This window comes from Calypte anna, chromosome 12 (genome assembly GCF_003957555.1).
Source record: "Calypte anna isolate BGI_N300 chromosome 12, bCalAnn1_v1.p, whole genome shotgun sequence".
Taxonomy (NCBI): domain Eukaryota; kingdom Metazoa; phylum Chordata; class Aves; order Apodiformes; family Trochilidae; genus Calypte; species Calypte anna.
In genome coordinates, this window is record NC_044258.1 from 3,253,429 (window position 1) to 3,280,956 (window position 27,528).

At 38.5% G+C, this 27,528-nt stretch overlaps 1 protein-coding gene across 5 annotated transcripts in view; it reads right to left on the reverse strand.

The window, feature by feature from the left end:
• Positions 1 to 7,607: 7,607 nt before the first annotated feature.
• IQSEC1 (IQ motif and Sec7 domain 1) overlaps positions 7,608 to 27,528 on the reverse strand; it is a 329,109-nt gene continuing 309,188 nt past the window's right edge. For 4 of the 5 annotated variants that reach the window (XM_030458205.1, XM_008498935.2, XM_030458208.1 and 1 more), the window contains 6 exons: positions 26,663 to 26,788; positions 25,148 to 25,247; positions 21,738 to 21,899; positions 20,857 to 21,033; positions 13,561 to 13,610; positions 7,608 to 12,179 (listed from right to left, as the gene is read on the reverse strand). In XM_030458205.1, the coding sequence (XP_030314065.1) occupies positions 11,583 to 12,179; positions 13,561 to 13,610; positions 20,857 to 21,033; positions 21,738 to 21,899; positions 25,148 to 25,247; positions 26,663 to 26,788 (1,212 nt within the window). In that variant the 3' untranslated portion in view covers positions 7,608 to 11,582. The remainder of the gene's footprint in view (positions 12,180 to 13,560; positions 13,611 to 20,856; positions 21,034 to 21,737; positions 21,900 to 25,147; positions 25,248 to 26,662; positions 26,789 to 27,528) is intronic. The other variant, XM_030458207.1, reaches the window with a different exon arrangement.

Consider the following 27,528-nt stretch of genomic DNA (forward strand, 5'->3'; position numbering starts at 1 on the left):
TATTGCAGCTTGGGAAGAGGAAAGGACCAGGGCCACAAGAGAGGAAAAGAAAACCTCACTGACCTCCAGCTCAAGCAGCTTTGCTCACAGGTTGTTTTTTTGTGCATATATTTATGTTTCCACATCATGGGAATGCTCAGCACTGTCAGAGCCCTGTGCACACTGCCCAGGCTGGATGGAGCCAAAGGCATCAGCCAAGCAGGTAGTGCTGCACATCTGGGAGGAGCTGAGGAACATTTCACTCCTTGGTTGGTGAGTCCAAACACAGGTGGAACTCTGAGGAAACAAACCTGTCTTGACCAGGAAGGTTTTCTTTTGCACAGACTCCTTGATCCCATGAACTGTAACTATTAGTTGGGCATGAGATGAAACTGCTCATTTTTTGACACTCAAAGGGCAAGTTTTTAATGATCTGTACCAACGACTTGTCTTTGTATGAAACATGGATACCTTATTTATGAGAGAAAAACCAGCCCCCTTTGCAGCCCTTTGATAGGATAAGATAAAATAATTGATAAAGGCAATGGATAGGAAAGGCTACCTGCAGGGCCCTGCTTCTCCCTAAGATCTCAACACTGCCACAGTTTCCTGGTTACAGGAATACAGGAGTACCAGCTACCAAACCTGACCCTGACAACATCTCCATATGTGCAGTTCTGGTTAGAACTGCCCAACTTCTTTTAGTTCTGAAAGGTGGAAAAGCAAGAGGTGATGCCTAGTCCTATCGGAGAATAAAAGAAAAAACAGACAGAGTGGGTGATACCACACCAGTGCCATGACCTAGGTCTGTACAGACATCCTCCAGGAGGTCAGGGGAAGAGCTGTGTGTCCAGTGAGCTGCTCCCCAGGCTCCACATGCTAAGGACACAAGTGCTAAGGTGGAAGCCACCCTCTGCTGAGACAAGTCAGACTGGTTCTGGTCATGCAAATGAGGGTGATCTGGCAACTTTAAAGAAAGAATAAGAACAGGAAAAAACTGCTTGAAGAAAATGATCTAAAAAGTGAGAACAAGGCTAGAGAGTTGGGAAACAGCAGAAAAAAGATGCCTCATCAGGAAGTTTAAAAGAACTGAAACAGCAGCCAGCAAGCCCCACCCTGTGTTTTCATTCACTAACCATGAGAATGGCATATCCTGAAGAGACACCTCATTTTTTTTTCCAGTTGCAGAATGAATCACAGTGGATGACAGCATATCCACAGCATGAAACTACAAGCAGGCTATCACTTGCACATACAGAATCCTCTCTGTTTCTGCACTGACACAAATGGCATCACACCATTTATTTTGTCCCATATGTGCAACTCTCCCTGATGCAGTAAGTACAGCTGAAAGCACACTGCAGGCAGCTGCAGTTCTCCGCACTCTCCACTAAATTCCACCATTCTGACCTATAAACAGCATCAAACAGCACAGCATCATGTGCTGCTAAAAAAAAGAATCTTTTTTACCTTCTGCTTCAGCAACATGCCCAACCTTTTTCTTCCTCCACTTTTATTTACAGCTCACCTTGCTGTCTCTACCACTCAGCTTTTCATCCTTAGGTTCAAATAATTTCAGCTTCCTGTGACATTGCTGGGCCACTCTCCACTGCCTTCCTGGACCACCTTATCTCTCAGCTGTTACAGAGCTCTTCATAACTCAGTTTCTAATCAGTCATGACTGCCACAGTGATGCCCATTTCAGTCTATTCCACATGGAATTGTTTTTCCTGAGAAGGAATTAATACGAAAGAGATACAGATCAGGAAACGGGCTGCTTAAAAAACTGGTATTCAGTTTTTGGTAATATTTAGCTCCTTGTGACAAGGATATTTTATTTACTGAAAACGCACCAGAGTAGGTCTAAATTGCTTTATAAAAATATTCACCAGTCTCCGCAGCACTTCCAGGAAAACAGATACAATTCCTTTTGTAGCTTTTCTTCCCTTTCTGCAATTGTTTTCTCCTTTTCAATCAGACAGATGGTAGGAAAGTTGTGCACTTGAAATTCATCATTGTCTTCCCTGTGGGTATGTGATGATGTGCTTCTTGCTTGCATCATTTCTCCTGGCTGAATATTTTTTTTAAAAGTTGGCTTACAAATTAGATCTTGGAAAAGGTGAGAGCAGAAACTGGTATTTCCACTTCAGCTCCTGGTTACATGCTGTAGAAGCAATGTAATGTGTGTGAAACACAGATGTTAACATGGTCACCATAAACACAGCTGTCCAAGCCAGTGTGCACCCAGATTGGCTGGAATGTGGCTATCACAAAAAACCTGAAAAAGATACAGATACATATTGTTACTGAAAAGGACTGTTGACAACTTTAGGTGACAACTACAGGCAAATTCTCAATTAGCTCTGTCATGTTAGATTAAAAGGAAGCCCGAAAAAAAATATTTTATTTTAAAAAGTATTTATTTTATTTTCTAAAGCATTTTATTTCAAGTAATTTATTTCAAATAACAGGTCATTATTTTTTCTTTGCAGCCAAATAAGCTTCTATTTTTTCATGAGAGAAAAAACCCCAAGCATTGTATTGAAATTAAGCGCAATTCTTGCTTTGTGAAGGAAATGACAACCTAAGCTCTCTATCCAAGAAGCAAGCTGTTACTGTACAGCTGCAGATGATGAGCAGCCAGCCAGGCTGAGTAGCATGGGGTTTGTATTGCACTCAGCTGACAGTGGGGAGAGGACAAAGACTTTGCAGTAACTGCATAAAGCCCATCTCAGCAGTCATAATGAATATCACAGGTCAAGAGCCTCTCTGCCAAAATAAATTTTATACTCAGATGGTTGAGAGCATGGGAGGACCTGAATGATGTCAGAATCATTTTATTGATGGTTTTTTTCAGTCTAATAAATTGCTTCATCCCAGATCAGGCATCTGTTTCTCCTCTCTCATATATGGAAAAAGAAACAGATGACCTAAAATGCAAGTGCTTTTTCACCAGCTTTTGTTCAAGTTATTTTAAATCCACACAGTAAGATTTTCCAGGCTGCTTCCCCCTGTGATTCACTGCTAATATACAGACACCTTTTCTGCATGAAGCTATGTTGGCATTTTCCAAGTACATTAGCAGGGTCATGAAATAGTCCAGAAATCTGAATGCTGCAGTTGCAGGAAAAAAAAATGGAAAGGGTAGAAACAAAGTTTCTTCCACCTTTAGGTATAAAATATACATGCAAGCAGTTCTGAAAATTTACAGACTGCTATAGCAGAAAAGTTAGCATGTGATCAAATAGATTTTCAAAAACCGCTGCAATGCTGTGAAAATTCAGGGCTATAAACACTTAGGATGCTTAAAGTCTGACTTAGAATACTCAGTACACATTTCTCAGTCAGCCAGAAAATGTTAACTTCTTGTCACTGCACTTCAAACCTCAAATTCTGAAGAACAATGGAAGTCTCTGAAACTATAGCCACTGTGGTTCATTAGAGAAAAGCCATTTTTGGAGCCTGAGGTAATGGCTGAGGCAGAAGTGGAAATGCACGATCACCAGGAAGATGGAAAAGACAATATGTAGGGTGAATCATTCAACAAAAATGTTCTTCTCTGTTGTTGGGAGATGGATAGAGAGGAGTATTAGCCAGTAAAATGAAAATAATAACCAGTCAAGAGCATGTGGTGAGCTTATGGAAAACACTTGGAGAGGGGGGGGAGGGTTGCAGCCCAGTGCCTGAGTGCAGTCCTGCCAACAGGTTCAGCACCAGCTGAGGCTTCTCCCCCCCAGCACCCTGTCTGCTCCCCTCTGCTCCCAAAGCACAGGGCTCCTGCTTCTCCTGCTCCTCAGCCTGACCTGCATCTGCTGCCCAGGGAGCACGGGGTTCTGCAGCCTCAGGAATGATGTTCCTCTCCAAGGATCAGGCACAATGGGGAGGCTGCACAGACCCAGGCCAGACGGATGTAAATGAGATGAAACTCCACGTCTGAAAGTCAAGACTGTTTCCACATTTAAAAAACCCTAATGGCAATGATTAAATTAATTAATTTCCTGCTTTGGTTCATTGTGGTACTTAATGGCTGAATAACAGCCTCCAAACCCAGAACACCTGCACAGTCCTTACTTTTTGCATTTTTTTCTCAGGGAAAAAAAAAAAAAAAAGCAGCCCATTTCTATGTCAAACATTTGCTGATGTATTATTTTGTAAAAGAAATGAGAAGCTGTAGAAAGCACCTTTCACTATGCATGTATAACACTTAATATGTTTTAGAATGAATTTACACTATTCATCTTATTAAGGACAGATTATTTCTTCTTTGCTCACCATATATCCCTGTTTACATCACTATGTCTAAATACAAAGAGATAAATGAAAGCTGCAGTTGTGTATGTCATTATAGAACAGAGCTGATAAAATGGTTGTGTGATTTGTCTGAACTGGCTGTGTCCTGTAAACCAGGATGCTAATTTCACATCTCAGTTATTGCAAAAATGATACTTAAAGGTTTTTTTTTTCCATAACATTTTATGCCTTAAAAATATGTATTTACAGATATGGTAAAACTAATAGATCTAACCAGTTGAAGCAAGTGATGGTTTCAAGTCAGCACCACCCACACAGCTTTCATTTAAGTCTTCTTTAGCTTGGGAAGTACCTTCAAGCAGAGACCTTAATTTAAGCATTTCCTAACATTCTTGATCAGCCTCATCCTACAGTGGATTTAAGTTTCCCCAAGAAACACAGGATTTGGCTTTAATTATTAAAATAACAGGAAACAAAAAGAAAGTCTATTTAAAATCCACATAAATTTAAGCATTTCCCCCTCATTTTGTATTTTTAGATATTTCTACCAAGGTAGCTGTGCTAAGGCCACTTCTAGTAACTTTATGTCAAGAAAGCAGCAGCAGTCACTAGGAGGTGAATACATTGGCTAAAACCCCAGTCTGCTTCCTTTTGAACACAGTGCAGGTCTGATACTAATAATATTTATGATGGGATGTTACTGCCAGTCCATTGCTCATCTTATGCAAATACCTTTGTCAGTACAGACACCTGATTTATCACACAACCCTAACAGCATCATCATTTTGATATCCTCTGACAGCTTGAATGACTGCAGGAAAACCCCTAGAAATTGGCTTAATGTTTCAAACTCAGCCTAAAAAGATGAGGGATAAAGCAACAGTGGATGGAAGATATTCTGGACCTGCAACACCAGGGCCTGCCATACTGTGCAAGAAATTGAAAAATAACAAAGGCTCCCAAATCTTACTTGTGCACAGATTGTAGCTGATAAATAAATCATCACATAACTGTTATATATGCTCCAAATAAATGCTACTACACTTGTCCTTATGAAACTCCTGAATTAAAATCAACCACTAAGGCTGTCTGGAAAAAATTAGTTAAATAGCATAAATGGTATTCTTAAGTCAACAAAAACCTGAAGGGAGATACAGATAAAACATTCAGCAGTAAAAAAATCAGCAGTAAAATATGCAAAGTTCTTAAGTTCATTTTTCTGTCACTTCACTATTGCATTTCTTTATTTCAACCAAAATAATACAGAACGTACCTGGAAAGGAAACCCCTCTTAAAAGGATGCTGTCTAAAAGAGCTTGAAGAAACTTGTTATTGTGTGACAGCTCCTTGATGCAGTCAGTGTGTGTTTTGATACATGCACACCAACACCTAAAATGCACAAACACAGGACTGACTTGAGGAAATGTTTTCAAACCTCAGACCTCTGACTTGCAGAAGTGACTTGTGATTTTCAGTCACAACTTAAGACAGAAAACCTTGATTTTTTGTTTTTTTAATGCGGGTAAGTTTGCCTATTTTCAGCAAGAAGGCCACATAACTTCTTAAATGAAGGCATTTTTCACTAGACACACACACCCCCACACAAGCTTTATCACACTTAAGGAATGCAAGTCCGTTAAGATGAGCATCTCAAACAAATAAGGATATTAAAATTTTAAAAAACTCATCAACAACTCTGAGCTACTAGACCATCACATTTTAACCTACAATGCATTTTTTTAATTAAGTTACTTGCCATTGGTGCAACCAGTGCAGATCTACCACACAAACCACAATTGTTGCTGAGGTTCCCTTTAGCTATTTATTTTTCTTCAGTAGTACCAGATCATAAATGCTTTCAACCTTGTCTTGGTTTAGGTAGGAAGCAATGGCATTTAGACACATTATTTAGGTCCTGCTTTTAACCTGGATCAGGATAAAAACAACTCTAGATTTGTAACATGTACAGGCCCCTAATGTTAAATTAGAGAAGACCCTTTGCCTTCTCAAATGTAGATCTATCAAAATCAGATCTTGTAAAACAGGTGTAGAAGTACCAGGAATGTGCAGGACTGCTAATTCTTCCATGTCCACTAACAGAATGGTTCTGTGAAGCAACAGTTCTAAGCACAGAACTGAGCACAGCTCAGAGGGAAGGCACACTGGAAGCATCTGGTGACGAATGGGTACTTAGATAACCAAAAAATCATCAATCCTAGGTGTACATCCTGACATTGCAGCCATTCAGAAAGAGCCCACAGTCAACTATTCCCACAAAATAAGCCATTAATCTCCTGAAATTCATAGAAAAAAAAAGCAAACACAATATTTAGTTTAATTTGATAGCCAAGCATTAGCTTTAACAGGCTTTATACACTATAATCCCCTTCAAATCCAGGAAATACACAAAAGAAAGAACACAATTGATTGCCCCAGGTTATTGCTTAAGGTAATTATCTAAAGTAATTGCAGAAGTAACAGATATTGTGAAGGCCATGTGTGGCAAATGCACTTGGCAGTGGCCCTTCTGTGGTATCAGTTAAGACACACAGCACAGAAATACAGGTACAAGTAGCAGTGGGATAACACTTCATATACTTACTGCAGCAGGATGATGGTTCCCTGCCAATCGGTGCCCAGAAGCCACAAATTCTCTCTCAGCTGAGTACCAGGAGTGTTGGCTACACTTAGGAAATGAAGGATTACATCCCTGGGAAGGAGAGACTTAGAACACATGAGTCAAGGGCAGGCAGGCAGTCCTTTGAACACCAATGCCCCAGCCAACAGGCTGGTGGGATCAGCTGAACACACTGGACAGGTCATGTTTAAGAAGATACAAAATCTGGTTACTGCTTTGCAGCATCAGAATGCTCTGGCAAACAGCACACCAAAAAAGTCTCTTCAGCATTACCCCTCACTGATGGAAGATCTGGGTGTTGTATTCATTGCTCTTTGAAATGAAATATATTTATAGCACCACCAAACACCAAAGGGACCATAAGAAGGGTCACTGCTTACCGACTACCACTTCCACCAACTTATCTTTAATCTAAGATGCAGACTGAAACCTTGGACCCTTTGAAGTGAGAAGCAGAAATCCTATTGACTCAGTGGGGCCAAGATACCACTGGAAGGAATTTCCTGGATTTTAGGTCTGAGAGTTGAGGTTCTTAGATTAGACAAAAAGAGAAACAGAGAGTTTTAAATGATTTATTTGATTTCTCCACATGATCACAGTTATAGTTTTACATCAATAGGGTCTGTTACTACTTACAAACAGAATGCATATTAAAATGAAAGCACTCCTTTCTTCCCCATAGTTACAAAAGGGGTCTCAAGCCTCCCCAGAACAGAAGCTTCTTGTAAGCATTTTTTTTGTTTAAAGTCTTTAATAGTCTGCATTCAAGACCTAATTCTAACAGTTTAATACAACTCAAAGCTGATTTAAGTTCCTAGCAGGAGATAGGCAACCTCAAAGTGACTGCAGACTTATAGTTATACTAATTTACACACTATGTACAATTTAGAGAATTATCTATCCCCCCTACTGGTCCCATTTTCACCACCCCCTTTTTCTCTTTTCCAAATTTAATCTTGTGATTGGTTCCACTTTTCTTTTAAATATATATACAATAATTCCATTTTGCAGGCAAGAAGTGCAATGGTATTTTACAAGGGAACAGCAAAATGCATGCTTAACTGCAGAAAACACACAGCTTCATATGGAACAGCAAGTCAACATCTAGAGAGTCATTGTTTAAATATCTGCTGACTGTCTTTCAGCTCATTTTATCAAGAAACAAGAGGCTTCTGCTGCATGCAGTACATGATGGGAAAATCATTTTACACTGTATGTTAGACTTTCGTGTTTGTTTTTTTTTTTAGCAATACAAGACGCACATTATATTAGGATGAACTTTGTGTTTTGTTTTTACATTGTTTTACATTTCATTCTTAACTTAAAAAAATAAAAACCCCAAATATATACTTGATTGTTGTCCCAGAAAAGATTTTTGTTGCCACACTTTCATTCTTTTCGTTTCCCTTTCATTTTTTCAAATCAGTATTACTCCTTTGCCACATCATTTATGGGAAAAGAGAAACAGGGTCACTTTGTGCAGTTCTGTACCAGTTTTTTTAATTGGAAATGGCATTTGAAAAAAACCCTCTCAATTCTACTCCTGCCTGCCGGCTGAAAAACGGTCATTTTCTTAACCACATGCAGTGCCAAAGTACTATTATTTCCTTGTTCTAGGCATGACCCACACTGGTCTAAGCAACTGTTAATCACAGCCAGAGTCAGAGAGGTGATACTAAAACCCTACACAGGCAGCAAAGTTCTTAAGACTTATGCTGACACCAAGACACATTTGGTTATTTGAAGTACATACAAACACACAGCCTAAAAAAAAAAAAAATCATAGAAAAAAAATCAAGTCCACTGTTTCTTCTCATTGACTTGAAAGAACAGCATTTACAAATACTGTGCTCTTATATGACCAGTTGTATTTTTTTAGCTAGCCTCAAAAAGATCTGTGATTTTACAGATGCCCCTGGAGGGCAGGCACAAACTCTTGCCCCACCTGTCCATGAAATCTGTGTAAGTGGTTTTTTGCATGCACATTTGTGACACTTCCTGAATATTTCATTGGCTGCACATAAAAATCAGTGATCAAGCATTAAAACGTGGCTCACTGTGCAAGTTTTGAATATTTATAGGTAACTCTAATTTAAATGAATGAAAGGGGTTTTGAAACATAAAGCAAATACAGATCTGGGAGATCTAATATCTTCACTGTTAACTGATGCATCAAGTCAAATTTTCCTCTCCACCACTACCACATTGTTCTGCATTTATTCCATCCCCAGGCCATTTAACTTACATGACTATAACTCTGCATCTGAAACAAGTACAGACTCCATCACCCAGTGAAGAGGAGCATTCTTACCTCTGTTTTAAGTAAAAGATGCAGTTTCTGAGGGATGTTTGTATCTCAATGGTTCTTTATCTTTTCTGGAACAACCTATAAATTACAGTTAGACTCTACTATTGGTACAGATGTATGAAGAAAAGCCTACATATTGAAATATGTTATCACTTTACTTCAACTAATATCAACAGTAACACTGATATATTTTGCAAATATACAATATGTAGAGTGTAGCCTCACATTAATAACATTAGATGACATGCAGACAGTTCTACTTTCCCTTATAAGAACAGTATATATTTTTTAAACTGCAAGGAACAGAGCCTCAGGGGACCCCTATGAGCCCTCTTAAGGTAAGTCACAGAATTTAGAATAGTGTGAATAGTGATACTTAAAATAAAAATGTAGTTACTCATTTTCTTTTCATTAAGATAATTTAGAGGAGAAGGAGTAGAGGGGGAAAACGTATTGCACATGTGTGGAACAAACGTGGACAGCTTTAAACAAAAGGCTAAACTCTAGATTGCTGTATTTGCTCTCTGTGGAGGTTAACAAAGTGCTCAGTTCTGCTGGTATTGTGATCTCAATGGTATGAAAGGGAAAAAATTACTCAGCCTCTCCCCCCTGCCCCCCCAAACATCAGAGATGCCATGAGCAAGCCAATAGGAGAAGTCACCCTCTTGGTGTCCTCATTATTCCTGACAATTTTACTACTGTTAAATAGAAAATCAACTGGTGGTTATTATTATTATTATTATTATTATTATTATTATTATTATTATTACTTTTACCCATCTCACGCTGGAACATTTTGCTCATCCTCTTCAAGGTTTGCTTTTAGGCTGGTACAGTTTTGCAGTTGTGATTCCTTTGTCTCTACTGTTTAGGTGTTAAGTCCTTGCAGTGGCTCAAAATGCTGAAACTACAAAGTAGGCGCCATGTGTAACTTTGTACAGGATTTGGGGATAAAAATTGTATATAAATTTGCAAATGGTTTGTTTACAACACATAAGCAACAACAGCACAGCCTGTTTTTATGTGATGTCTTGCAACTAACTGGACTATGAAAGTGAGGGTTTGAGCATAAACTCAGCCTGCTGAGTGCTAGGTACTTTCAAACTAACAAATGTGATGGGTAAAAAATGGTGAAGCCACTTTGTTGCTAGCACATGGCTACATGGAATTACATTTTTTTTAGATATTATATAAAAAACCTACACTAAATTCTAAACCAAACCTTCAAGTTTTAGAGCACTTCCACCAGGAAACCCTGTGACTAGAATTCAGCTTCGTTGGGGATAAAAATGAGGGATTATGGTAAACAGGAAACAAAGTAGCTGAGAAGGATGGAAGTTTGCCATTTTCATGTTTGAGATGAATGTTTTTGCAGTGTATACATGCACCGGGTGTAACTCTTCATGTGTGTTTTGTTAGATTGTATGCCTCCAAAAGAAATGTGGATCATGTAAATTCACAGTTATCACAGCCTTTAAAGTGTCTAAGGATTTGTGTGACCAATGCTTGCAGGTGATCACTGGTAAGTGGCCACCCTACATTGCCATGGTATAATTACTGCATCTTAAGGAGTTTGCTTACCTGAAATAGCAGAGCAGTTATAATACTGGTTACGTATGATAGTATCATGTTAATAAAATAAGGATTTATACAAAGTAGTATTTGACTACAACATTTAAATGCTATGTTACTTGGCACATTTAGTAATGATTGCTTAGAAACCTTAGCGAGTCCAGAGGACTTTTAATGAAAATACTGAAATGTTTGAAATCTCTAACGTTTAATGTTTTTGGTCTACTCTTTCATTTACTACTCATATATTGGACTGTCCTATCAAGTAAGTGGAATTCCTTGTAAAGTCTATATTGCTAGTTTTGTGGACTGAAAAAATTTCTTTCCAAGCACAAATGTAACTATACAGTATATATATATATTATATGTATATATTTATATTATATAAAGTTTACTTACGTACTTTCATCAACCATATCAGGTCTACTTATGTTTTTTGCCCATTGACAATAAAAGAGCAAGAATGCAACACTTGGTTCTGTATCACTTTTTTTTTTTTCCTTTTTTTCATAGACTTAAGTTTTTCATAGGCGTTTTAAAACTGTCAAGGGATTTGGTGTAAAAGGGAGATTTACTCAGCAAGCAGCATGTTTTGAAGGCAGTCTGGAAATAAGAACTAACCGGATGGCAAGTGCCTGTTGAGTAGATAAGTAAAACAAGTATTGATTGCACTAACTTGAATTATTTTATTTAGTAACAGCAAGCCTTTAAGCTCACACAACTCAATTAAATCGTTTGTCTAGGTAAAAACTGACAGGATTATTTGTGGCTTCCTCTAAGTGCCTTTGTAACTTTGTTTAGAACCCTGGCTCTCTGCAGGAGGGCCGGGATGCTCTAGACTATGGTGCTGATGCCGCTGTGTTTGGGCTTGGTGCTGGCTGAGGTGGAGGGGGGTGGGGGTGGCCCGTGGTGGTGCTGAGGGTGCTGGGGGTGCCCCGGGTGGGGCGGGGGCAGGGGTGGGTGTGGGGGGTGGGCGTGCTGCGCGTGGGAGTGCCCCAGGTAGGGAGTGTGCTGGGAGTGGGCGGCGTGCTGGGAATGGGGCACGTGTTGGTGGTACTGGTGTGGGTGCTGGATGTGCTGGGGAGGGTGGTAGTGGTGGTGGTGGTGGTAGGGCGGGGGGTTCTGCTGCATGTGACAGTACTGGGAATGGTGGGAGTGCACTTGTGCCTGTGTCTGCCCCTCAGCTGTCCCTGCGTGGTGCATGGCAGAGGGATGCTGGGAGTGCTGCTGATGTGGGACTACTGGAGGGTGCGGAGGTTGCTGAGATGAGCCAGATGGTGGATGGCCTTGGGAAGGTGGCTTTCCCCTTTTACTACCAAATAAGGAACCTAGGAGTGAGGAGGAGTTAGGCATAGTCTGGTGAGGGCGAGATGGACACTCTCGGGTTGATGTAGCTCTTCGGCGCATGTGAGGACTGCTAATGATGGACCCCTAAAAAGAAATTAATAGAAATCAAAATTAAAAAAACCTCAAAATGTTTAAAAGAAAAAATTCACACTGACCCACAAGCTCCTCCTTCAGTGTTCACACGGGTGGACTATGTTAAGAGTTCTAGGGAAAAATTTATGTCCACCTTCTCTAAGGTGGCAATGAGGCATTCATCCCCTGCTTGGGATATTTTAAGCATTAGAGGTTTTTCTCTCAGTACTTTACTATCAAAAGCTATGAGTTTAAATAAGAAAAATGTCACGGAAGAGTAACATGACATAAGATCTAGGAGTGTGTTTTTTTAAAGGAAAAATACATTTTTAAATACTGTAAATACTTTAAATACTGTAAAAACCACCATATTTGCTTTTTTACAACGAAAAATAAAACTGCGTTAAATTCATTTTGAATAAACACACAGCAGCAAATATTACAGTTACAATCCAGATTCCAAAACAGACTTTTAAACTTTTCGAATAGTAGTTTTCCACTACTATATGCCCTAGTGCTGCTTCTCAAGCCTACCTCTTATTTATGTGTTTAATGGACCCATACCATTTTTGCCACTAAAATTTCTATGTGATTGGGTTCTTCTGACCTGTGGTCCAAAGTTCTCTATTATTTAGCCTGGAATGGTGTATTTAGTTTCTGGCAGTTTGGGGTTGGTATTTTTAGAATAAAGAGTTATGGGACACAACAGATTTCAACTGCAATCTACCTGATGCAAACACAAAAAACAAACAAACAAACAAACAAACAAAAAACCCAAAAAAAACCCCAAAATAAAAATCAAGAAAATAAATAAATAAATAAAAATCTGCAAGCTGAATTCGGAGACATGAACAGTATATATAAATGGTTTGAGGATGAATGAAATCTCATGAAATCCACATTGAATTCACCTATCTTAGTAATTTCTTCCTCCCATGCCCTGTCTGTGCAATTCCATGGTGTCATGACTGCATACATTTAGCAATTTAACTCGAAAATAAGCAATGGGAATGATTGAGCATGAAAGTCGATAGTTGTAGCTAAGTATCAAACAGCAAGAACAGTGTATTTTGTAACAAAGAGCAAGTGGGCTTTTAAGCTGGGACCAGACTGAAATGGTGGCAAAAGGACACATCATATTCATTTAACCATGCTTGCAGGAACAAAGGGAACGAGGTTAGCTCAAACCAAAAATGGCATCGGTCTCAAACAAGCTGTCAGTGCTTTTTAAGCTGGAAGAATACGGAGTGAGTAGCCTAGGCATGCATTTTATTTGAGGCAGGCAGGTTATATGTTAGAAGAAAAAAGAGAAAAGAAAAAAAAATGTATATAAAAGAAAGGTTTGAAATGCACATCATCACATCCAGCTAGACATCAGGAGCTTCCTACTTACTTCCATATTGCTGTCTAGCGATCCTGCACTGCTGCGTCGCCCACGCTTGCCTGCCCAGGACATGCAACACCAGAGATTAGAGACTGAGACAAGACCCGGGTGAAACACAGCTGCTGCCCTCCATCACTAGAGGAGCCTCTAAATGCAACTAGAGGGGCTGCAGGGGGGAACACCACGCTGGGCTGCTACAGCAGCTACTAAGGCAGAAACTCAGGTGTTGAAGGCCACTAGTTATAGGAAGTTGCTGGACTTAATGTATGGATTCGTGTTTTTAAGAGGTGTTGGTTTTGTGAATTAGCAGGGTGTGATTTTTTATATTTTTTTTATATTTGTATAAGTCTTAAAAATGTTTATTTTAGCATCTGTATTTAGTGGTATGCTCATGATGCTGACCAGCAACAATCTAAAATGGTTCCATTTCCCAGAATCTAATTCTCTACAAAGTTTTTTATTTAAAGACTGATAGCATTGATACATACTTGTGGGGTGGCATTAACTTAAAAACAAAATTTAATATTGACATAATTCTGCACTTCAGTATGGCAGATCGGTGAGGAACATTACTTCCATAATTTCCTTTTCAGTTTTGAACCTCAGTGGATTTCATATAATCTTCTTTCATGAAGTTTAGAAAAACTAAACTTAATTTTTGATCAAGAAATCTGGAATCTGTCTCGACATTATGGCTAGATTTTGTTTGTTTAGCTGTGCAGTGCTTTATCTTTCAGTATGACAGATTTGTTCTCCAACATTCACAAATTGCCAAAGACATTTGCCTAAAACTACACGAAATACCCAACTGTTTGCCTCAAGAGCCAGAATTCTTCAGCGGTTACATATAGGACACAGGATCCCAGATTTTCTCTCTCATTTCACAGCAGAGAAAACAGCATATGGCTGCAGTGGAAACAGATATTTTTTTAAAAGATAGCTTGCTGAGCATTGCTTTGCAAAGTTCCAACACACTTGCCTGTCAGGGTGCTTAAATCCAAGCTAACCTTTGAAGAGCAGTCAGCTGCTCAAAGCTTCTTTAAAATCTGCCTGTATAGAAAACATTTTCTCAGTGCTCTCTCCTTGCTTTCCTGCAAGGCCAAATAGCAAACACAGTCTGTACCCTGCTACACTGCTGCCCTCAGAATCTTCTGTTCTAACAGGTGGGTGTGGGGAGGAATGTGAATATTTCAGTATCACTGAACCTATGTCCACATCCCCTCATCTTCAGAAGCCCAAAAGGCACACGGCAGCAGAGCCACAGAGGAGAACTTTGGGACTGGTTTGTCAGTGGGACACAACAGTGATTCCTGGGAGGTTCACCCTTACTTCCTGGCATACCCTTTTCTGACCAGTTTAGACTACTAGTAAGTCTTATGAGTACAATCTAAGACTCTCACCTGCTGGGTCTGTAAGCACAACTTGGACCTGGTTGGTCACAGGCTGCTCCCCTCCAACATGTTTCTCTAAAGAGCTGAAGTTCTCTTTAGGCTTGTTTTTATGGTTTCCTTCTCCTTTACTATCACTGATACCTACTCCCCAATACAAAACCCACTACACAGACATTAAACTGAGAGCAAGGCTTTTGTGGTCAAGGTATTTTGTCTCATGTGTTCATTTCTTGGAATTCTGAACAACTCCCAATTCCTCTACACAAGCTCTTTTGTCAAAAGCTTGGTGCTTCATGTCTTGCTGTAGGTTTTCATAAAAACCATAACTGTACCTCAGTTATCTGTACCTCCTAAGAAAACCTGATTTTAATAATCTTTTTTTTTTTCACTTCTAGTCAAGCTTTGCTCTGCTAACAGGATTAGTATTGATTAACACACAAATCACTGGTGCTTGCCAATTAGAAAATCACTGAGAAAGACATCACTTAGCAGTCAATACTGCACAAAAGACTGACAGCTGCCACAAGTGATTAAATGTGGCCAAAAATTTAAAAATATAGGTAAATCTAATGCCTTTTGTATATGGCAGGGGTCCAAGTCTTTAAGAAAATAACCATGAACATGGTATATACACAGTATATACAGACAGAAAGAGACAGAGGGAGTTTTTCTTCAAATAACTTGAGGGCAAAGAAGTACTAGCAAAGCCAAGAGCAAACAGAAAAACGCTACTTAAAATGCCTCAGATAGGCACTAGCACTATAAAGAACCCTTTGTTTATTTTCTTGAAAACAAATTGAACCCAATTCTGTATTGACCTACAGCCTGAGATGAAAGCTATTAAGTAAATCCTCCAGAGCATTCCCTTGCCAATATGTGTTTACACAAGACTGCTCTCTGGTCCTTGAGCTGGCATCCCAGTGCAAAACCTTCCCCTGGAGCTGCAGCACTCACGTGCATTTCAAGTAAATGGGGACTCTCCACTAGACCTGTCTGTAAGCATAACTCTTATATGTAAGCATAACTCTTATATGTAAGCATAACTCTGCACTTGCATAATAATTAACAGGTGGGGTATTTATCAAATATGAAGATTGGTTTTGCTTAAAATACTGCAGGTCGACTTGAAAAGGATGTTGCATAGATCAGGCTTGTGTTTATTTTTATAAAATCAGTTTATCTTTTTACAATTTATCTTTTCTGATTCAAATCCAAAAATTCATTGATGTTAGAAATTAGTATTCTTTGTAAGAAACACCTTTAATTTTCTGAAGTTTAGTATGTTCCATATATGTGTCTGTTTTATACGGAACAAAGGATATTTCTAATTTATAGTAGAAATACTGAGTGAATCAAATATTTTTACAGACTTAAACATTCCAAAAGAAAATTCAGTTTCATTACAAAATATCCATTCTGCCTTGCAGAAATTGATCTCAGAGATGTGCAGATCATGACAGTAATGTAAATAATTCTTACTACTGCTCTGTATTTCTTGAAACTGTGTTCTACACCAGGGAGATACATTGACATCTAAACATTATATTATGATCTAGCTTTCAGTGTGTTGGGGAAAAAGCTTGGAAAAGGGTTCTAAATTAAGGGTTTGGTAAAGCAAGCTGATGTGGCAGCTCTTAGAGCAGTGAGTTTTATAGTAACCTCCACAGCTTGTGAAATCAATCTCCACAGCAGCAGAAGAATCTGTAACCACCTACCTACTGAGCTTATTGGTGCTCACCAAGCTGACTTGGTCAAAATTATTTAAAAACTATGCTCTAATCACTAATTTAGAGAAATCACTCTCCAGGGTGAAAAGATTCTTTGTAACCTTCTTGTTTTATGGGTGAGACAGGGATAGTCTTATGATCACACACTGACTGTGGAAAGGCTCTCTTGGTATCTTCAAAGCACTGATTAAGCCCCAGGAGATGAGAAAAGAGCCCAACTACACCTCCTTCCCTGGAAAAGCAAACAGTGCCCTTCAGAAGACCAAAATGTTGCAGACAGAAAGGTGTTTCTATTAAGTGTGGAGTCTGTACAATGGAGTTGTAAAATGGTCTGGTACTGACATTTGTGTATCACAAATGACTTGATTCATGCACATCTGTTCTATTTAAAAATAAACAGTAAAGTTCTATCATGCTCTTGCTATTCCATTGAAGAATAGGAAATGGGAGAGACTTGTCACTCCCCACTTGGAAAGCTCTTCTAATATGGGAGAAAAAGATTGCTCATATCCTCCATCCTGTGCAGTGCAGCAAACCCTGGGAGGGAGGAAGAAGAGAGCCTGAGCCTGGCACCTGTATGTGCTCTGCACAGACTGATCCCTCGCCTTCAGGGGGTCTGTAATTGCATAAAATCTGAGTCTTTTTAAGAGTATTACAATGCTGAAAAGCTCCATGCTCTTTTCCATTACATTTTGGACTCTAAGCAATTTAAATAAATGCATGATGAAATATTTAAATGAGGTTTTTTTTGGAAGGTGGAAACATTTTTAAAAAGTTAAAGGTTGACAACTGAGATGGTATGTAATATAACAGATAGAATTATTTTAATTCAGGAGCTACTTTATAGTTTAGCCTTGGTGTGTCTGTGGTTAGCTCAGGAGATTGTGAGACAAGCACAACATTAACAGTAAGCACTATACTGCACTTCTCTGCAGACTGCAGTATCACCTGGGCATGCCAGCTGTGTATTATCAGGGCAAACCATAAAACTGCAATGTTTAAAACAGTGCAGTGTGTAAATATTACCTCCACCTAGAGGTAAGGGATGAGGGGATAAGGTTTGATTTCTATAAGTGGTCACCACTGTGAACTCAATTCATAGCCCTGGGCTCTCCAGCAACTCAGTCACTGGAATTCTGGCTGAATAGCCTCAAATCAGTCAAAAAACCTGAGAGAGAGAGAAATGCAACCAGTCCAAACCTCCATGCTTTGCTCTTGGAACCAAATCCTTCTTCCCATGTACTAATGGTCAGGATGGGACTTCACACCTACATAAGCCTACTTATGTACTTGTAGATGGAGCAAGTGGTAAAACACCTAAAATTCTATCAGAACTGGTAAAACTCAGCTTTAACTGCATTAAAATTTGTCAGTCTTCTAATATTTTTATGTAAATTTAATTTTTCAAAGTCTGAGACAAATTAAGTTCTTCATTGATCAAGGATGTGTTATAAAAATCACGTATTTTTCTCTTCAGAAAAATAAAGCATAAAATACTTTTGACATATTCACATCTTGGAACAATTGGTTGCCACACTCTGCTTTTTATTCTATGCAAAGAAGTGCCAGTCCACAATGAATAACAAAATCTTTAAAATCAGGACACACCCATGCAGATCCTTTTGGCAATTCTGATTTAAGCAATCGTGGCCATTGCCTGGAAGAACACCCACCAGGAAACAATTCCTGACAGTTTCCTGACGGAGAAATCTTGCCTTCCCTTCAGGTTTACACCTTGGGAGTGGGGATCCCAAATGGGGCATCACCATTCATTAAATCTAAGAAGCTTATCACTCTCTTCCAAGAGAGGAATTTAAAGTCCCTTTCCACAGCCACTACTTACTACTGTGCTACCTGGTGCAGAGTAATGGACTATTTTCTAAATAGCAACCAAAATGCTGCTCAATCAGCTTTCCCCTTCGCTGAACAAATATTTAACATTTTTCAATTTGTTTTTGCAATGTTCATTGGACAATTATCTGCCCTGCTGCATAAATATGCAACCAGGCAATTTTCTCATGTTTGTTAGATTTATTTCTGTTTAAATGTAGAAAGGAACTCTCTAAAAATCCTCTTTCCTAATGCCTATTCCTGCAGAAGGACACATCCACACACAGACCCACTACTCTTGTTCCTCCTCCTTTTTGATCCTGTGTTTCTCCTACAAAAAGAAGAATTGAGGCAACCTAACCCAGTGCCCTTTTGCAGAAGCAATTTAGGATGGTGTAATCACTGGGACACAGTATCTTGAAAATGAGAGATTTCACTGTTTTCCTATGGATCATCTCTCCCATATTAAAACAAAATCAGTGGCATATGCAAGCTATTCACTGAGAAAAGCCAGAAAAGACATGGATAATCTCATTAAAATTACACCAAGTAATAAAGGAAATAGCAGCTTTGTAATTTCTCATGTCAGTTGCACTGCACAAGACCAAACAGAAACTCTCCATAATTCTCAACTCCTTAAAGTTAAAATTAAGTTTAGTTGGGTTTAACAAACACATTGATAAACCCTGCAGGCTGTGAGTGATTTCTACTTTTTATGGAAAAAAGTTATTTTCAGTAGTAAGCATGCCAACTGTAGGCATGTCCTCTTGAAACATGAAATGTTTTCATGACTATAAATACTTGTTTACTGCCTAAAACCCCTAACATGAATTTAAATACATGGCAGTGTTTGAAAAATAGGGATGAAAAATTCCTCTGGAGAAAAAAACCAAACAATCAGAAATCACATTTATGGGTACAGATACCCACTGAACTCACATATTCAACAATATGGTAGTTCTCATTCCAATGAAATAGAAAAAAAACAACAAAAAAGGATGATGGAAGTACCCTCAAATCCGAGATCTAATAGTGGTAGAGACTAGAGGCTTGATCTAAAATCCATTGAAGCCAATCAAGCACCAATATTCAACTTCAGCCTGATTTTGGATCAAAGTCCTAGAATTTTTTATGAAGCAAATGGACATATGAGTATGAAAGCCTAAACAGAGAATAAAATAATTGAAAGAGCTAACTCTCTGCCTGTATGTACATGCATATACCCACAACACATAGGCTAGAACTTCAGCTTACAACTTAGTTTATTGCTTCATAGCTAAAATCTCTTTTGTTAAAAAAAGGAAAAAAGTAGTGTCTACTACCAAAGATTTACATAGTATTGAAATTGTGACTGTATTGGTAATTGCAGTGGTGATTTACAGATCAATATAACCCAGAATATGACTAATAAATAAATAAATGAATAGGTACATAATTCCTACTGTCCCCAGGAGTATTTTCTGAATGGTGGGCACAGTGTTCAGATAGGACTTCCTGTAAATGACAGGACTCACTTTTAACACTGAAACCCCAGGTTACTACCCATGGGAGCCTCTACCACATGGGTATATCAGCTGGGTAGTACTAAAGAAAAGCAGAAAATAAAAACATCCTGACCTTTTACTGACTTTCTTGCCTAAAAAAATCACACCACCACACCGTTCCAGTCTTTAGCAATATTAAATAGTTAATAAACCCTAAGACACATCAGTGGCTTTGTGGGACACCAGTATTCATGTCCATTAGGGCTTCCTTTCTTATATTGGCAATAACATTTCCCAACAAACTCTTTTGCAAAAATTGGGAACTATATCTTGAGTTATAAAGCAATAGAAGAGCATCAGGGACACAGCTGTATCTGAATTACATAGTTCTAGGCAGAATTTTGTAGGGCTTCACTCAATTTCATTCATCAAGGTGGTAACACAGGTACACTTGAGCACAAAATGCACAGAAAGTGGTCATTACACAGAGACCAGTTTCTTTTCCTTTCTTTCTAAGCCTATAGTATGAAGGGGAAGAAGCAAAGGGGAAGGAAAAAAGAAAGGAAAACTAAGTGGATTACTCCTAGCACAACTGCTTTTTTTTTTTTTTTGAACACTTACAATTTTTCCTCTGTCTTCAGCCTCCTTTAAAAGTATATATAGCAATCTACAATGGTTTAAATGCTTTCAAATAGTGGTTGCTTAACAGAACAAGAGTAAAAACAAACAGAAATTAAACACGACCAATGAAAAAGGAGCTACTTAAAACAGTTGGAGTTTCATCATTCTGGAAGCCCCACTTCAGCTGGGCTTTCAATGCATCATTCCCACTGCGTGCAGGAGTCAGAGGAAGGAGCTCAGGGCAGCCCTTACCTGCTTCAGAGAGGTCCCTGAGGGAGCTGCTCAGGGCACTTCTTTTCAGCCCCTCCCCAGTGGCATAGCTGTCATCCAGGCATGCTCTGTTCAGTGTCCCATTCCCAGAATCTTTTTTCAGGCTGGAGCACTGGGACATGCTTGGACGCACCACCCCCTTCTGCTTTTCTAGCTCAGCTGAAACCAAGAGAATAATTTTGCAATTCATGTTTATTGATTATAAAAAAGGACAATTTCTGCATGTGACCCTGTGCAACAGGGGAGTTGGATCTTAATGATCTTTGGGGTCCCTTCCAACCCTAACCATGCTATGATTCTGTAAGGGGTGGAATTCATTCTGGCACTGCTAAAGGTACAAACAGCTTTATATTACAAGATACAGGATGAAAGAATTCTTCTTTTGCAAAACAGAAGATACAGTCCCATATTTAGAAAGTCATGGGAATTCCAGCAAAATATATACATTTGTACCACTGCTACCTGAGAGATACAGGAATACCAGCTTGGAAGTGAAGAAAAAGTCAGTGAAATGTATTTGAAAGGCCACCACTGCAAATTCCAGTGATGGAAATTATCCCTAAAATTCCTACTGTCATTTATACTACAAATTACAAATGCATTTTTCCTCTGCCTACTGCTCTTTGCAGTTTATCCAGGCTAAATTTCCACTGCAGCTACACTGCAGTATATAATAGTCAATGAACTCAGCTGGGATTTAAGATATCATTAGGTTTTTTTTTTCCTCTTTCTAGAATCAAAGGCATGGAAAAAAACCCATTATTTGGAATTTTTAGAGAGTTCTGATGGTTTACACCCACATTCCAGATTTTCTTAAATCGATTAGCTTGAAAATGCTCTATTATATGTACCTTTGTACTTACACTCTATTCTGTGCTTTTCCATTTCTTGAACCTCTGCAATGGACTCCCTCAAGTCATCAGTAAACTTCTTTCTGTCCTGAGGATTTGGTGCATTGAAATTTATTAGTACTTTGATATCTGCTCCTGGAACAGCTGATGTGAGCCGAATACCATTGGGATAATCTAGAAGAAAGAGTCAAGAAAAACTAAGCTCTGATTAAGCCAATAACTTTTTCTTTTAAATTAAAAAACCCAAACAAAACCAAACAACTGAAGGCTTTTCACTAATACTACCATATAGGGGACAAAGTCAGAGAAATAGAAGTCTAAAGACATAGAATTAAAATGAAAATCCCTAAGATACTTTGGAACTGCTTAGCTGTCTCTGCAGCTGGTACTGCAGAGGGAAAATGTACACAAGAGAAGAAAAAGCCCAGAAAGAACAAAAAAAAAGAAGTGGATGATTTTTGTTTCATGGAACAGATCCCATTGCCTACCTTACTCAATTGTGACCAGAGTTTTGCTGCTTACAGACTACTTAAACACATCTCAAGCATTAGAAACCATCTCACACTTTTAACCTACTGTTGGCAGGAAGACAAACACGGTCACAAACACAGCTTTTAGTATTTCTTCTGATGTTGCATTCCCTGGACATCCTACTTTCCTTTTTTGTTACTAAAAAAAGTTAGTATTATCTTAAAAATTACATACTGAGGAAGTAAAAGGGGCATTTTTGACTTTTTTCCCTCTCTTTTGGTCCAAATTATGGACATCTCCAAAATAAAGGTCATGTTTTTTACAAAGCTTTGTCTTTGCCTCTTTTCTAGCTGCACATCTGAGAACACAAATTTAACAGCTGGCCAAACAGATCTCCTTGTTGAGATGAAAGGTTAATTTAAAGAAAGATGTTTTTTTAAGGAAGATACTGTAGAAAACAGAACCAACCTGTGCCTGAAGCACAGACCTGTAGAAAAGGGTGTCAGAAAACCCTCAAACTCTGCATGCTAATTCACAGGGTTTTCTTTTACTCAGCTGCCTGAAGTTACTGGTTTGCTAAAGCTCTCAAGTATTTACTAAAGTATTCAACTTGAAGTTCATGTGCTAAAAATCCCTTTTCTCCATAACCAGATGATGCAAGGTAGTCTTTTCCTTCAAAGCCATCTGGCTTCAGCAAGACTTCAAATATTGAGAAAGAAGTGTGAATGCTAAGCTTTTTAAAAGGATATCTTAACTTCCAAATGAAAGTTGCAGCTACAAGTGAAGCCAGACCATCTTCAATGCTCAGGTGAAAGGTGTCAACTACTGCAATCCTCTAAGGGGAGGAAGCAGGGAGCAAGAATCTGGGGCTTCTGCTAGGATCTGGTATCAACACCTTGTCCAGCAGCAATGCAGAGCTGCTCTGCTTCTCCTGACCCCCTGACAAGTGCACCTCCCCTCAATGACACCAGCCAGACCCCCAGCCCTGGCCTCCAGGACACCCAAAGGGCTGAAGCACAGAGGAGGAGTGGGGCACAGTGTGACACCACATGCTGTGGCCAACACTGCAGCTGGATATGCAGCAAGCTGCTCTAGAAAATGCCCCACTCAGGAAAAAAACACAAAAGCAAACTTCCTGAAACCAAATGAGCAGCCCTGGGAAGTCACATGAGCCACCTTCACACAGGAACAAAGCAGCAGCTTCCACATGCTAGGCAAACAAAACAGGGTTATTATAATACAGAGATGCTTCTCTTCACCATATTGATTAAGCATCAGGAAACATATCAATATTTATTGACTTCAGATACAGCCTCGGAAGTTATCTGCTTGCCCTTTATATTTTGTCAGTGATTTTGGCTGAAAACATGAGAAATAATTCCCTTATGGCCTATTTATTTGCTAGAGATATCTGACATTAATTTCCCTTTTGTTGTCCATTTATCCCTCAGCATAACTCCCTTCTGTCACTACCAGTCAATTCTTCCACCATCAATGCCAATCATGTTATTCAGCCTCACCAGTATCCAAACCAATAGTTTGGTTGCATCTGCTTTAGTGACACTAAACTTGACTCACTTGAAAGCAGCTGACCCTGACAGACCCATTCAGTGGCATGATGGCTCTGAGCAAAACACCCCAAGGCTGTCCCCCACTGGGGACAGTGGAAACCAAGAAAATTAATTTTCCAAACCACAGGGGAAGAATATTTCTCTTTCCCAAGTGGAAAGTGCTGTATTCCACCTCCCAGGAACCACCACTTGAAGTCCAGACAGCACAAAGGCACCCCAGGGAATTCACCTTAGGAGCCCAACTGTGTCTCCTGAAGTGTCTCAGCTAAAATGTCTCCAGCTCACTGGGAGGAATCCAGCCCTTTACTCCTGCACTCACTATAAACAGTTTGAAGTTTACTTGAATAAAGTGTTTCTACTTGGCATACTGATGAGATTTATTTTTTTAAAAAAATGTTTTTAACCTGACACTAGAGGAATTATTTATTCTCCTATCTTTAGTACAATCCAGGATAGAAATATGGAGCCTTTCTCTCTAAAAATGAATTTCATATCATATGATGTGTGCACAAGAGAGAAAATGAATGTGTATGCATATAAATAATCTGCAGGCTACATTGCTGCTGTAAGCTCTACAAAATCTTCCCTTTTGAAATCTCCAGATGCTTTGACTCACTGACAGCAAGTTCTTCTGAATGAGATGAGCAATTGGAGCACATTCTCAAGGACAAGTGAAAACAGCCTTCCACAACAGAAAAGCACAGAAACTACTGAAGGTCAAACCACAAATAATCAGGAAGGTGAAGGTTTGATTCACAAACCTTGAAGTCAGGTCAATTGACTGTCACCCTAAGCACCATACTAACAACTATGGGCTTCAAATCAGGACATTAGAAAACTACTTGCTTTTTGTGGGGTTTTTGTCTGCTAAGACTGAGCTTGACACACATTAAAGAGAGGAAGAATATTGGATTGATGTAGATTACAGCTGCCATAAACAAAAGGTGTCAGAAAATACAAAGCAGATTCCCTGCTTTGTCTTTTTATTTGAATGAGAATACATTACACCTAGGCACAAATGTAAGACATAAATCAGGAAAATCAACTAAATAGCTCTTCAAATTACACATATCATTATAATTGTAATTATTATCAGATATTCAGTTCCAGCTAACTGTCCTGTTGGCTCAGGAACAGATACAATATATTTGTTTCCTCACAAGTATTCCCAAACACCACATTTGGCTTCTGACTACAAGCTAAAAAATGGAGCAGCAGCCTTGCTGTTTCTTATTCTGACATCAGCTACTTTTAAACTTTAGGGTTAAGTTAAATTCAAACCATTTCAGTCCTAAATTCAGAATCAAGCCTTGTCCATCCCTTTCGCTCAATTTTGTTTGATTTATAAATAAAATGGTTAAAAAGAGATGAAAGACTTACACTGGTTCTCAAAAAGCAGAACTTGCATTCCATAGAGGGAAAACGACTGTCGAAAACTGTATGTAACTGAGTTCTTCTTCTTTTGAAAAATCTTGGTCACCTGAAAGTTATCAAATAAACAAAGTGAAATATCCCTTCTACCAGATGTGTTTGTGAAGCATTACTGCTCTTAAGAATTGCCATAGAATAAAACATTTTATGCCAAATAAAGCTATAATTTGCCAGAAAAGATGAAGTTGTAGCTTTCCTTTTTCTTTATAATGCAACTGCTGTACTTAATCTACTGCTACTCATAGATTGAAGCACTGGTATCTCTTAACCAGAAGGCTGAACATTTTTGCCAGACACAAAGCCTTTGTGTTCTCTGTTCTCCAGAGCACTGCTTCTTGAAATCACAGGAAGAAAAGGAACCTGCTTCACCCCTGCTTCCCTCTGATTTATACAGCACCTGCCTCAATAGAACCTCTGGGTCTGTGGAAACCTCTACTTATTGCTACAATAAAAGTAACATACTATTCATCACCAATTTTTGACTTCTCCTAAAATATGAATGCAACCCCTGTGTCTTTATAATTGAGCTTTATTTTTATTAATTCTTTCCAATTTTAACTTTTGCTGATGCCATTTTACTATAACTGACAAATTTGGCTATATTACTCCCAAAACAGTTTGATAACACTATTGACATTTGAGTTAAGTAATAAAAAATGACAGAAAACTTGCAACCTGAAGATGAGAGTGTTCCATCACTTTAAATCCAAGCTCACACTTAAAATTGGGAATTCATACCCACAATTAAAAGGCATTACTTCTTTTTCTTTCCATTTACTTCCTGATTTAAAGGTCTGAAGGGATGTAAAATTACACCCAATGAAACAGTGCATTGGGAATATTCAGCCTTTGTAACAAAACATGAAATATTTACTTCAATTCTTAGCTCCCAAGTGACAGTCAAATACATTCCAAACACAGTGCTATGTATTTTCCTATTTTTAAGAGGAAATCAACCAAATAATTCTAAGCTAAGATTAGGTCTAGTTCAATGCTTGCTAAAAAGTAAAGTCAATTGTAGAATGTACTTCAACCTATCCTATTCCTATTTCAATGAATAAACATGTCTGGTTCATGGAACATCTGGGAAATACAAAGTAGTATTTAATTTGTTTTCAACAAATAACTTAAATTCATTATTCATAGGATAAAGAATGTCTCTGTTTAACCATTAGGGAGAAGGGTAAACTGGAGGTAATTTTTGTTCTTTATAGTAAAAGCTACTGCATCAAACTAGTTCCCTACAACAGAGTGTAGCAATCAATAACAGTTTGCAAAAAATATATAATAAAGAAAACTAAGAAAATTTTACATCTTAATCATCCCAAGATTGTTAGAGAGTACAGACTACGAGGTAATAGATACTTATATTGAGGCATGCTCATGCATTAATTCTCAGTTGTTTGATGGAGATAAGCATTTCTGAATACCTCACTAGAAGCCTAGCCACCTGAGAATACATACCACAAGAAGATCATTAAATAAAAATATTTCTCTCTGGTGCAATCCAAGCTTCTGTGGTTTATTTGGATCTGGCACTTCAAACAGCCTGCAGTAGCAAACAAGCCTCCGGTGGGGTAGGGAGAGGACCTACAGTGACACAGAAGTTGATGGTTAATAAAGGAATATTCAGCCAGGAAAGAGCATCTTGCATCCCTAGAGTTTGGGGTTTTTAAATTATTCCAATATTTTGACCTCTAAGCCCATTTGACGTTTTCATCAAAGGACCAACAATAGAAAAATAAAGATTTCACGTCACAAGGTTGCATGATGTTCAAAATTCAACGAAGTTCTTCAATAGAACAGTCTCTACCAGCTTGCATTCCTGTACATGGATGCCAGTACAAATTTTACTGTAGATAAGAGTAATCTCCAGTAAAGATTGAGAGAATTTAAGTTTAAGCAAGTGAGAGCTCAAGCCAATGTTTGCCTTTCTCAGCACATTTTGCTAGAAGTAAGGCTGCAAAGCAACTTCAACTTTTGTAAGATGAATAACTGTTGATATAGATTACTTTTTTCAGGCACTGAGTAAAGGAAATTTGTTAATTCCCCAATACTAAGGAAATGGTAGCAACAGGAAAAAAACAAATGCTTTTTCAGTCTGGCTTATTTTCTCATGCAGGCAAGAAAACCCAGAATAATTTCCCATTTTTGCATTTGAAAAGTCTGCTAAAGTTATTTCCAGAGCTGCTGTTTTCAAACAAGTAAGACTTAATTTTTTTCAAATGCAAATGATGATATCTTGTCAACATTATCAAAAAAAATCTTTCAAACTTCAAAAATCTTAAGTAGAGAATATTCTTTGTAACTAGACATCTATTACATTCATT